Genomic DNA, 13666 nt, shown 5'->3' on the forward strand with positions numbered 1-13666 from the left:
TTGTCTGATCCTTGCAACAACGGCAGAATCTACACCACCATCTGCGTTTAGCATATCGCCTAAATAACAAAACTTATCCACTTTTTCTAGGGTTAACCCATTGCCAATATCCAGACTACCATTTTTTAGGTTATCATTATTATGTATCCCTTTCATGCATGTTCTACAAATAAAGGTCATTCTTTCTAATATCAAACTGCTTTTTTCCCGCTACATCTTTTATGTACCCATTTCTGGCATCTGGTGCATTGGATTGAATTTCTAGCAACTCCTTTCCCACATACGCCACAAGGCCACTTACCGGATTCCTCCATCTTTAGATTTTCCCCACCAATCATCACCTTTGTTTTTGATGCATTCATTTTCAGGCCCTTTGCTTCCATAGTCATCTTCCATTTACTAACTTTATCCCTCAATTCTCCCTCACTGTTTGCCATTAATACAAGGTCATCTGCATATAATATCTCCCATGGAAGTCCTTCACGCATTTCTCTAGCCACCACATTCATTACTAAGATAAATAATAATGGACTCAGCACGGATCCTTGATGGAGTCCTACCTTCACCTCAAAGCTGTCACTATCACCATAATCCGTCCGTACTGCTGTTTGTGCTCCAACATACATTGCCATCACTGCGGTAACCAACCATTCCTCCACACCTGATTTTCTCAAGGCCCATCTAGTAATCTCACGCGGCACCCTATCAAATGCTTTCTCCAAATCAACAAACGCATAATAGAGTTTCTTTTCCTTCGCAAGATATTTCTCCTGAATTTGTCTCACCACAAAAATTGCATCTGTCGTGCCTTTTCCCGATGTAAAACCAAACTGCATTTCATCAATTTTAATTTGTTCCCTTAACCGCTTCTCTAACACTCTCTCAAATACTTTCATTGCATGCTCCAAGAGTTTAATAGCTCTGTAAGACTCGCAATCTAAAGGATCACCTTTCCCCTTGTATACTGGGATAATTATACTTCTTCGCCAGTTCTCGGGAATAGTACCTTCTGTGACAATTTGATTTGCTAAATTCATTAACCATTCAATCCCTAAATCATCAGAACCTTTAAACATCTCTGATACCACCATCGTTAAACCTGATGCCTTCTTTTTCTTCATCTTTTTCACTGCTCTATTTATCTCGTCCTTGCCAATTTTACACCCTGGACCTTCTACCTTTGCACAACTAATATTATTATCCCATTCATTTTCTTCATTCAAAAGTCCTTTCATGTAAATCTTCCAGGTGTTCTTAACACCACTACCATCAATCGCCATTTTTCCTTCCAGACATTTGTTTTGCCATTCGAACCATATTTCCAATTCTATCAGCGCATTCCATTTCTTTAGCAAACTCGTGTCTTTTTTCTTCTTGAGCCTTCGCTATTAATTTCTTAGCATTTCTTTTAGCCATCTTGTAAATATCATTATCACTATTTTATTTGCTATTATACCATACTTTGAAACACCTCCGTTTCTCATCCACGGCTTTCGCTACCTCCGGGTTCCACCACCAAGTCTCCTTATGTCTAGGCGGCCCTTTTGTCCATCCACATACCTCCTCAGTTGTCATTACCAAAGCTTTCTTCATGGCTTCCCACTTGTCATTCACTCCAGATGCTTGTGCCACCTCCGCCTCCCTAATCGCCAATGCAATATTGAATTGACGTCTAGCACTCTCCTCCTTTAATTTCCAAACCTTCAGCCTTGGGACAAACTTTCTTTTAGTGACCCTGGCACCTTTAAGAGTGAGATCTCCTACAACTAATGCTGATTTATACATTCCTCTCCCGGTACCACTTTCACATTTTTTACTATACATCGATCACATCTCCTTAATAACAGGTAATCCACTGCACTTATGGTACTACCCGACTTATAAGTCACCAGCTTCTCTGATTCTTTCTTAAACATTGTATTACAGACAATAATATCCATAGCATCACTAAAATCTAAAATTCTCTCTCCTTCCAAATTTCTCATGCCGTAATTGAACCCTCCATGTACTCCTTCATAACCCTCACTACTCGCTCCCACATGTCCATTCAAATCACCAGCCAGAATAATCCCCTCTTCGTTTGCCAGTCTCGATGTCACCCCCAATAGACTGTCCCAAAATATATCTTTCTCTTCTTCACTTCTTCCAACCTGAGGAACATATGCCGAGATAATATTATATAGCTTTCTACCAAAAATCATCTTGATAACCATTATCTGGTTGTCTAGCCTTTTCACTTCTACTTTGTCTACTAATTTCTCCGCAACCAATACCCCAACTCCAGCCTTACCATCATTACCTCCTTGCCAAAAGAATTTATACTTTTCGTTAGTCTTGCCAATCATTCTGGTCCCATTTCCTTTCCATCTAGTCTCCTGTATGCAGCACACATCTATATGTCTTCTGTGTAATACATCGACGACTTCTCCCGCTCTTCCCGTCATACTCCCAACATTCCATGTCGTGACCCAACTCGATCACCCGTAAACTGGTTTCTCCACTTTTTATCAGGTCGTTTATGGCCGTCATAAGTTTCATTTTCATGAATAGTGGTTCCACCAGGTTTCCCATCCTTCTTTTTGTCGTAGGCGGACGAGGAGGCCCACGGGGTACTTTGGGCTGTACCCCGCCCATGCTTTGTTGTAACCATAGGGAAATTTTGTAGCAAGGTTTTTACAATCGGATGCCCTTCCTGTCAACCTTTTTAAGTGGTTTTTACACTCCAACGAGGAGACGGTGATCCTATTCTAGACCCAGATCACAGGGAACCTTTTAGACCTCCATTAGCCGCCAAAAGACGTTGCCACTCCCCCGCCACGATGAGGCTGAAGGTAGGATTTTGGGAGAGAAGAAAAAACCCCCAAATAAAATATTTAAAATTTTTTAGAAACTCAACAAAAGAAAATAAAAAAAATTCCTCTAAAATTTTTCCAAATAAAAATTTCCCAAATAGAATTATAAAACAAAATTATTAACTAGTGATTAATATTAAACCTAACCAAATTATTATGAAATAACCCTGACCAATATAATGTTATGGCCTTATCCTGAACCCAGATTTGGTGAAAATTAAACAATATTTTTAAAATAAATGAATTGGTACCTAGTCTGTGATATTAAGCAAAATATAATTATAAGCTAAGTAATGGTCACCTATTTCCATCAACTTTTAGATATTTATAGAAAATCAAATTTTTATTATAAAAAAATATTTATTTTTATAATTTCTATGAAGTTTTAAGAAATATATTAAAAATTTTAATCAGTTGGGGATAAGAGGCTTTTCACAATTGACTTCAAAAATAGTTGGCCAATTTTTCAATTGGAATAATTTTGTTATGCAATATATGAAGTCTTTTTCTGATAATTTTTAGAATATAAAATATATTGTGTTCTGTGTCACAAATTTGTATTTTTCATTAGTTGGCACTAAAAACCTATCATGTTTTCCAAGATGTCACAAAACTATACTTTTTATGCTATTTACTAAATTATAAAGTATCAAATCTACCAACCGATTTATCATTTCTAATATTTTAAGATTTATATCGTTTAGAATTAAACCCGAAATACTGCTTAAAATAAATCCTCCAACTTTGAGAATAAATACTCAACGTTCAAAAAATACTGAATATAATTAAGTTATTTTAACGGCGGGGTTATTGATAATATGGTAATTTGATTCTGGGGAATAATTTTCTTTGGGAATTTTATCCCTGGTAATTATTTTCCTAGGGTTTATCCTGAGAATTATCTTCAAGGGGATATTTTTTCTGGGGAATTATCTTCCAAGGGATATTTTTTCCTGGGATTTTTTCTGTGGAATTATCTTCCAGGGGATATTTTTTCCTGTGATTTTTTTTTCTGGGGAATTATTTTCCAGGAGATTTTTTCCTGGAAAATTATTCTCGTAGATTTTTTTCCGCTTACTCTGCAAGGCAGTTGCCGGATTTCTCCATATTCAGATTATCCCCACCAACCTGTTGTCTTGCATTTATTTTCATGCCCTTTGCTTCCATAGCCATCTTCCATATACTAATTGTATTCCTCAACTCTTCCTCTCACTTTGACATTAATACAAGGTTATCTGCATATAATAGCTCCCGTGGAAGTCCTTTGCTTATCTCTCTAGCCACCACAGCCATATAAGATATATAATAATGAACTCAGAACGGATCACTGATGAAGTCATACCCTCACTTCAAGGCTTTCACTATCTCCATCATATGTCACTACTGCAGTTTATGTTCACACATACATTGTCATCACTGTCATAACCAGCCATTCTTTTACACCTAATTTTCTCCAGACCCATTTAGGAATAGAATTTTAAATAAATCATAATGCATTTAAAAATACGATCATAATAAGGAATCATCATGGCTTGGCCTATATTTAATATAAAAATTCCCATATCAGGTCCCTAATAATTTTAAAAAATTTTCTTAAGCCCCATAATAATTTTAAGAAAGTTTTCCCAAGCCTATAATAATTTTGAAAAAATTTTCCTAAGCCCAGCCAAAGTAACAAAAATTATGAATGTAAGACAAATTGTGTCTATAACACAGCTTTTATTATATACCGGATAAATATAGTACCCAGTTTAATTAATTTACTGACCAAAAAAATAATATATAAAATAAATTATCATTATAAAATTAAAAAGAGTATAAAATTTACTGCCTAGGTTGTTGAAGATAAGACCTCTTAATTTTCTGTGCTACTACAATGTGCTTGTTTATTTCCAGTATCTTCATGATGCTCGGATATTGAAGCAATAAGATTTAGCTCGTGTTCCTATTTCTTGCTACGATAAGGTGCTTGTTTATTTCTCGCGATGTTATGTTAAATTTTTTAAAATTAACAACTAAATAAGAAAAATTTTAATGAAAATTATATAAAAAATTACAATTTTTTTTTGTTAATTATATATATTAAACAATTTTTCTAATAAATATAATAATAAGAAAATAAAGTATACTAACAAATTTCCACAAGATGGAGCCTTTTAAAAAAAAAATTTTCATAAAATGCATAAATTAATAATTCATGTAAAAGGTTTTTTGATTTTTTCAGAAGAATGTAGTTATTGATAAATTACAAAATGATAATAAAAATTAAAAATATTCGTAATAATTCAAGAAAACATAAGTTTCAAAAAAAAGTAGGAAAATATATTGTATATAATGAAAAAATAAAAAATTATTTCCCCAAAATATTATATTTTTAATGTATTTATTTTGAAATTTAAACTTTCTTTCCACGAAAAATGATGAATTAAAATGTTTTTATTTTATAGCTGCGGACTCGCATTTATTAATTTCATTATTTACAGAAATATATTCCCTCGTCCCATTTATTGCGAGATCATCTAGCTTCAGTCGGAAACAAAGTCGTTTAATTTAGTTTCACCTATAATTAATGTGAGGGTCTCAGTTATATTTTTATAAATATTCTATATCAGATAGGTTAGCTGTATTTTTAATTGATAGAATTATCAGAATTAGCAACCATTAACCTATTTTGTATATTGTCTATCAAGGCAACAATGAATTGATTTTACTAGATAATAACTTCTTATCCCTTCAATATTACCAATCCAAATTTATTTATTTTCTTAACTTCTTGAGATATTTTCATATGTTCTCCTTTAGAAATAAAATAAACTTTCATTTAGAATTTATAAAAGAGATTAGAACACACCAAGAATATCTTCAGCTCCACCTCCAGAAATTTCTAGTATTAATATTTTTTTAAATAAAAGGTATAATTTGGCATTCCGAAATTTTTAGCTATTTTTTTTGAAAATTTATAAATATAAATATACAAAATAACATTATGATGTAATACGATGATTTAATTTTTAAATTTTAACATAAATGAATTAAAAGTCATTTAGGTTAGATTTTTTCCATATGCCATTAAAACTATATAGCTTTCATTTACCTCTCTAAACAATTGGAAGTTCAGTGCTATGCTCAAATATTATGAATGGAATTAAGTAATTATGATGTAAGGTGTCTGCCTAAGTATCTTCCGGTGCCTGAGTGTGGTTTAGTTATATTTTGATAGGAAAATTGGTATTCTAAAAGAATATTTGTCCTCTTCATAGTAAAATATTTGTCATCTTTATAAAAAAAAATTCGTTCTCTTAAAATTTTTTATATATTATTTTAATATTTGATATGTAATGATCTATAATTAACATTAAGTATGATCATGTGTTAGGTAGGGTAGTTTGTCATTTTAAATAGAATTTTAAAGATATTCATTCTCTTCATGTAAGAATATTCGACCTATTTCAATTTAAAAAAAAAATATTATATAATAGTATATATGAATTGGTCTAATTAACGTTTAGGTAGTATCGCTTAATAAGCAGAAAGTAGTTTGCAGTCTACAATTTATCTTAAATGTTTAATTAATTATACCTCCCTAACATTGACTGGTTTAATATCTTCAAGAAGAGGTTGAGAATAGTGGCCCCTACATTTTCTAAGCGTTGGAAACAGAATACCCACCTATAAATATCTTCCTCCAAAAAGAGCAGTTAATTATTTTTGACTTTAAAAAGTATTTGTTTAATTAATAAGACAAATTAGGAGAAGAAAGAGAAAGCGAAATAATTTATAATTTTGTCAATATTTATGTGTTTAAAGAAAGTTTGTTACATTGACAAAATGGTATATTATTAAGAAAAGGATCATTCATGGTACCATGAAGTCTTGTTTTAATTAATTCGAATTCTACTCATACCTTTCGCACAACATGAGGTAGTAGATAGGAATAGTTATAAATATTTACACAAAATTGATAAATTTATAAAAAAAATATAAAGTGAACCATAAGGTAGAATAAAGAAATGGTTTTTCCAATCTGAATCACAAGTCTCCGAATCATTATCATCAGAAGAAGAAAAAACTAAATAATATATTATTATAAATATTTTAATAAAATAAATTTAAAATTCTCAGAATCTGACAAGTCTTTAAATTATTTAACCTACATATCATGTGTAATAATTATATCCCCTTTGTTGTCATCCTATAAATATTTCGAAACTTAGGCATTTCTTCAAAAACTTGACTCGGATTCAAATAGAAATTCTAAGATATCGATTATATCATCTTTATCAAATCCCCTTTGGTGGGAAAAATGATGTTTGATGTAAAATTTTATCGATTCATATTTAATTAAACTGCATTATTATCAAATCAATTACATCAGTAATCACATAAGTTTCAATATTATATTTAATAATGAAAGTATATACTACTTTTCTTTTTGAATTATAATATTAGAAACCTAGAACCTTCAAAATCAAAAGGTAGACTTCTTTCTCCCTTTCATGAAATCTTGTATCTTTGAAAAACATTTAAAAATTGTCATTATCTAATAAGATCAGAAAATGATACAAGACAATAATTAAAATTCTCTCGAAAATCTTTTTCCAATTGAATTGAATTTATTGCAAACTATATACCCTTCGACATGGCTTGTAATTTTGAACAAACCAATTTGTTATCAAAATATTATTCAAAACACAAAGTGATAAAATAAAATTTTCCTATTCTAAAACTAGAGCGCAGGATCTTCAGAATCCTTTAAATTAGCCAAAGCTACCTCAAAGCATCATAAAGTAGATAAATGTTTTACAATAGCTATATACTATAATAGACTCCTATAAATATAATAAACATTTTAAATTTCAACAAGTACAATATTGCCGAGTGGTATTCTTGATGTGTACATCGTGCAATTTTGTCAATACATCACTATGACATGCTTTTAGCATAGCCTATACTTTAACACTATTAAGATACACATAAAACATATTTAAGATTTCTAAAACATTGCTTAATTTTTTTTTATCAGTTAACATAATTGAACAATTATTAAATTTAGATGATAGTAACACCAAATAAAAGCTGCCTTTGAGGCCTCATTTCTAGTCAAAGCCTTGTCTGAAGAACCATCATAGTTTTGCGCAATGAAATATATAATATTTAGACTGACGATTCATTCATTAAAAGTGTACATCAATGCAAATCAGTTAGAGACGCCATCTTGGTTACACTAATCATTATTAAAATTTTAAACGAAGCCTAATTTATTCCTATACCTGATGTAAACTTTATTAAAGAATTATCGGATCATTGAGATAATAAGGAAGCAAGTTATCAATTTAATAGTAGTTTTTAACATGAGAATAATTACTATCTGTGTTACCAAAATGCGGATTCAGCTGATTTGCTTTTAACGACGCTTAAAAATGCATTTTTATGAATGAATCGTCAGTCTAGGTATTATATATGTCATTGGTTGTGCTTTTGCTCAACTAAGAATTACGAGAAGAAGATTCATGGAACTAAATTAACATATTATACATTTTTGATGTCTAGCTCACTCGTGTTAACTGTACAATATATACTAACCTATCTTTCAACCTGCTTTGAAAAGCTAAGAATTAAATTCTTATTGATTCTTTCACAACTAAATTTTTTATGGTTTCTAGGAGTATATTTATATTATATGACAGTAAATTATTATAATTTAGATTTTAATCACTTTTTTCAATAATAAATTTTCAAGAAAAACCTCCTTTTAAAATGATTTGTACCCCCGGTGTTGAATGCGCTGGTTGAGAATAATCACCATGGATAGTGATGAATTCACACTAGTGTCTGTGGCAGAGGAATAAAAAAGGCAGATATTGTTTGTTGTTATTTAATTTAATTGTTAATGAGTAAATGGATATTTTATTACTAACATTTTTATAAGTATTTTCTTGTTTAACCAATTAATTTGACTACATAAAATATTAATAACTAAAATTTTTATAAAATTTTGTTTTTTTTAAATAGATTTAATTGATTAAAATTCAATAAAAATATTTTTTCAAAATTTGATGGACGGAAAAATTATTGGGGCCCGTTTATGGGAACAAAAGTATTATCAAAGAGTAGGTTTGGAGGGCTAAAATATTTTTCCCGTGGCTACTAGGCTCAATTTATTTTAGAGATTTTAACACACTAATCTTTGCTTTATTGATTTGTCTGATTTAGGTAAATTGATTGATTATATCTGAAGCCTTACGGATTGGATAATTAAATATAACATCATACATCAAGCTGAGATTTGATAAGAATTTGCCAAGCCCGTTAAATTTTCCACAGTTGTTAGCGGAATTTTTGAAATGCGTTTCGTATACATGACAGGATTTTCAATGGATGTAAACCCCCCCTCAAAAACCTATGCCTACCCTTTAAATCGCCGCCTTCAGCGTCGATGTTTTCCCATAAATTACTTGTTTTTAATTATACTGTTCTCCTTTCACAAATTTTAAAAAGAATAACTTAAATTACTTTACCTCTACTACCAACTATCAAAATATTGTGAAATAAAAAAACAGTTATTTTTTAGATCATGAATTCAATTAAAAACCCCCTCATTTACAATGAATGCATTATTATAGTATATTTTTTGGAATGAATATGAGTTTGCTGAAAATGTATAACCCTTTTATCAGGGTTGGCAAATTTTCAGAAAATTGTATTTGGATACAGATACAGATACTTTATAAAATTTTGTATTTAAGATACAAGATACTAGATACTTTGGGAAAATTTCATATAAGATATAAGATACAAGATACTTGTATTTTTTTTAAAAAAATGTATCTAAGATACAAGATACTTTTTTAAAAAAACTTTAAATAGTCAAAATCAAAATGTATAAAGCTTTATTTTCTTATCTATAATATAAATTTATAAAAAATTTGAAAATAAATTGTAAAAAATAACAAATTTATTATATATTTTAATGCGATATTTATTTCAATAATTATATAATTAGTATATTAATATATCAGCATCATAAATCAGCATTGTTTTTTAATATTATTTATTTTTCAAATAATTTATCGTTCAATGTTTGACGATTTGGATTGTTAACCATATTAGCAAAGCTAAATAATCGTTCAACGGGGGCAGAGGAGGGTAATACTGTGTTATATTTAATAAATATTTCTTTTAATTAATTTTATAAAGAAAATTATATTTTAAGCATATATGTAAAAATTAAAAAAAATACCTATGGAAGGTGGATTAAATATTGCTAAGTACTATCTATCATAAAAAAATGGTGCCCCAAAAATTTGGATTATATTTTGGCCTAGTATTTAAATTAACAAGCTCTTTTTTATCAATATTAGATTTCTTATTCTTTTCATAGATTTTTTATATATCATTTTAATTTCATTATCAATCAATAATATAAAAATTTATTTAAAAATACTTTTAAATTTAGCAACAGATATATATGGAATATGAAATGATAATGAATATGATTATAAATGTGATATAATTATATATTATACTTTTAAATGCTTGACAAAATTTGATGACGAGTCCGCAGAACCACTTATAAATTTGTGGCATTCTTTAGATTCTGTAGTAATTTTATTATGATCATGTTGAAGTACTTGAAAAAATTTCCCATTTAAAATACTTAATTTAAATTTATAGTTATATTTTTTGGTTGGATAATCATCTGAAGACGAAGATAAACATATTATTCTATTTTCTTTAATAGACGGATATTAAACGATTCAAATAAAATATGGTAGTTCTAATTGTTAGCAAATTGCTATAGACCAACGTGGTATAACATACATTACCTTAAAATATCTAACTTCTGGTTAAATTTTTCATTTAAATTTTAATACTATTTAAATTTTAATACTATTTAAATTAACTAATATAAATATTTTTTAAAGTATCTGTATCTTTTTGAATACAAAGTTGGTTAAGATACAAATACTTTTAAATAATATGTATCTTAGATACTGGATACAAGATACTTTCCAAAATTTAATAAAAGATACAAGAGATACAAAAGTATCTTAGATACAAATATCCGCGATACTGCCCAACCCTGCCTTTTAATGTAATATAAAAGGATAGCAAAAGTTTTATTTGGAAAATAATATCTATGATTGTTTGCTATATATAGATTTGGTCGATCATCAGCAATCTCTTTGTATTATAATAGGTCTATAATAACAATATTAATTTTTACTGCAATAGACGCTGCTCGTAGTTGTTAGATTACTACCTATCGTGGATTAATTACACTTTCTATCTTCAGCAACTGAATACTTCAGTTGCTATTTGATCCAACATCTTTTGATTTTTGATAAACTGGCTATATAAACCACAACTTGCATAAATAAAGGCTTTACAGTGATCAACTTATGCATCATTGGACACAGTTAATTCTAAACTGTGATTTAAGCATGTAAGGGTATAATCGTCGAATATGGTGTTTTATATTATTTTTAAGCAGTAATTAAAAAAGGGATATCATTTGGATGCCCAAAATATTGTTTAATAATTTTGATACGCTCATAATATTTAATCTTAAGCATTAATTTTTGGCTAAGATTTTTTAAGTTAAAAAGAAGCATTTAAACTACAAAAGAAGTTATTAAGAGCGAAATTTTGACCAAAACAAAAAAAATAGCAGAAATATTTATTTTTTTTAAAACAATTTAATTCTTATTTAAAAAGTGATATATAAATATTTATTAACCCTTCTACTACTTCCTGTTCGGTTAAAAGAGCTGTGAGCAAAGTGAAAATAAACAAAACTCGAATGCGATATATAAGAAATTTTACAAAAATTAGTTTATAACTTTCAATTCAAATTTAACTATAATGAAAATTATTATATAACAGCCTGAATAACATTTTTTGAACAATCATGGATTTAACAAATAAATATCTTGCTTAAATGATTTTTTAATAGTTACTTTTTATCAAATTATTTTTTTTATTTCAATATAAAGTTTGCACTGTCATATTAATTCCAGGTTAACCCATTTATGCCCTACTTAATAAATGCTAATGATCAAAGTATATTCATCTCTAAATTAATTAAATTTAAATATTTTATGTCTTAGTAGCGAAATTTTAGTCTAAATACAAAACAAGTGCTTATTTTTATTTACTATATGAATTTAGATATATATCATCTAACTAAAGAATAATAAATATTTATTATAATAATAAATAAAAGAACTCCAAATCTTGGCAAAAATATAATCGGGATTTTCAAAGTAGTAACCATATAAGTAAAAATTTTGAATAAAGTAAAAAAAAATTGGAATAGAAAATAAATAAAATAAAAAGGTAAATAAAATAAAACTTAGAACCATCAATAGAAATAGTAACATAATAGTTAAAATTTCAGGAGACAAATTAAATTAAATATCAGTAGACAGCTTGAAAATTTTGAGGAGTAGAAAGGGTATTTATCGAATTTTCTCAGACTGCTTACAGTTTTTGAGATATTAAAAAATATTTAATTAATTTGAATCAATATTGGTGACGATAATGATTTAGTTTTATTTGGTCACTATGATATTATATTTTTATCTATAATAGAAGAATGCATTTTGAAAATAATATAAATTAAAATAGAGCAACGCTACCGATTTTCGATTATTTTTATTACGTTTTATTACCTACCACACATTTTTCTGGAGGATTTTAATATTTTTATGAAATTTATCGTTTGCTTCAATTCTGTGAAATTTAGATATTTTAAGTAATTTTGCATGATATAACATTACAACTGATATGATTTTATCATTTAATGTATAAAATTTTCATACATTATTAGTAATTTCTAGAATCGGGATTTAATTAACTTGATTAGTTTATTTTTTATTATAATATAGCATGATTTATCCAATTTTTTGGCATAAAATAAACAAATATAAATTATCACAAGGTAATATTTATAATTACTAAGTTTTATAGATTCTTACTATATATTGACATGTAGATAAAATTTTATTAATAAAATCTTATTGTTTATTAAATATGGATCATTCTGTTATATATCATAGTTGTTAAATTTGAAAGATATATAAACTAAATTATAAACCTTATTATCCTCTTTAATCTGAATATAATAATGGCCAGTAACCAATTTATGTTTCATTTATTTATTTGTCTATCATAATCATTAAATTAATTGCTTATTTAACTATTCATATTATTAACTTAAATTTTAATCATTCATAAAATTTAAATTTTAGATAGATTATTTTATACCAATTATATCATTGTGGTTTAGGAATGCCTTGGAAGTCAGGAATACTCACTAATTTTCTCACATTAATATGATTATTTTTGTTTCAAAAAATTTAATGATCAATATAAAATTAAATTTTTTTAAAAGAGTAAAAATAATATTGATTTATATATAATATCAATTTTTCCCATGTTACATAACATTTATTAAATTATTATTAGACCTATAGGCCTGGAACCTAACCCATAAATTTAGCCTTAACCAAAATTTGATATGATTTTAAAAATATGGGTTGGGTCTTTAAATATTTAAAATGATTAAAAATCTGTACCAGTTTTTTATTCATTTATTTATTCTATTCTACATATTTTGTTTTAATTTATTTAAAAAAAATTGACATCTTAATTTCAATCAAACAATCATAGTTCTAAAATATATTCTTTAAGATTTTCCAGCGAATTTGATAATAAATATTTCATTAAGAAAAGGCACATTCTACACTGACATAAATAATAGGTATCGATAGAATTGGATATATGTAAGAATTTTCTTTCCAGATTATCAA

The 13666-nt window shown here is 27.9% G+C and overlaps 3 protein-coding genes across 4 annotated transcripts in view; 2 read left to right on the plus strand and 1 right to left on the minus strand.

Moving 5' to 3' along the window:
* Positions 1-13666, plus strand: part of LOC135927464 (uncharacterized) — a 105197-nt gene that overhangs the window by 19800 nt on the left and 71731 nt on the right. The gene's annotated exons all lie outside the window — the stretch shown is intronic.
* On the minus strand, positions 1270-2444 carry LOC135927029 (uncharacterized). Its single transcript, XM_065462965.1, has 3 exons — positions 1846-2444; positions 1462-1801; positions 1270-1416 (listed from the first exon to the last, which is right to left on the minus strand). The coding sequence occupies exons 1-3, from the start codon at positions 2442-2444 to the stop codon at positions 1270-1272; spliced, it is 1086 nt and encodes a 361-aa protein (XP_065319037.1).
* Positions 12545-13666, plus strand: part of LOC135925956 (nuclear distribution protein nudE-like 1-A) — a 30345-nt gene continuing 29223 nt past the window's right edge. For both annotated transcript variants that reach the window (XM_065461556.1, XM_065461555.1), the window contains exon 1: positions 12545-12609. The gene's annotated coding sequence lies outside the window, so the exon portion shown is untranslated. The remainder of the gene's footprint in view (positions 12610-13666) is intronic.

This window comes from Gordionus sp. m RMFG-2023, chromosome 3 (assembly GCF_954871325.1).
Source record: "Gordionus sp. m RMFG-2023 chromosome 3, tfGorSpeb1-WG-v2, whole genome shotgun sequence".
In the NCBI taxonomy this organism is placed as follows: Eukaryota; Metazoa; Nematomorpha; class Gordioida; order Chordodea; family Parachordodidae; genus Gordionus; species Gordionus sp. m RMFG-2023.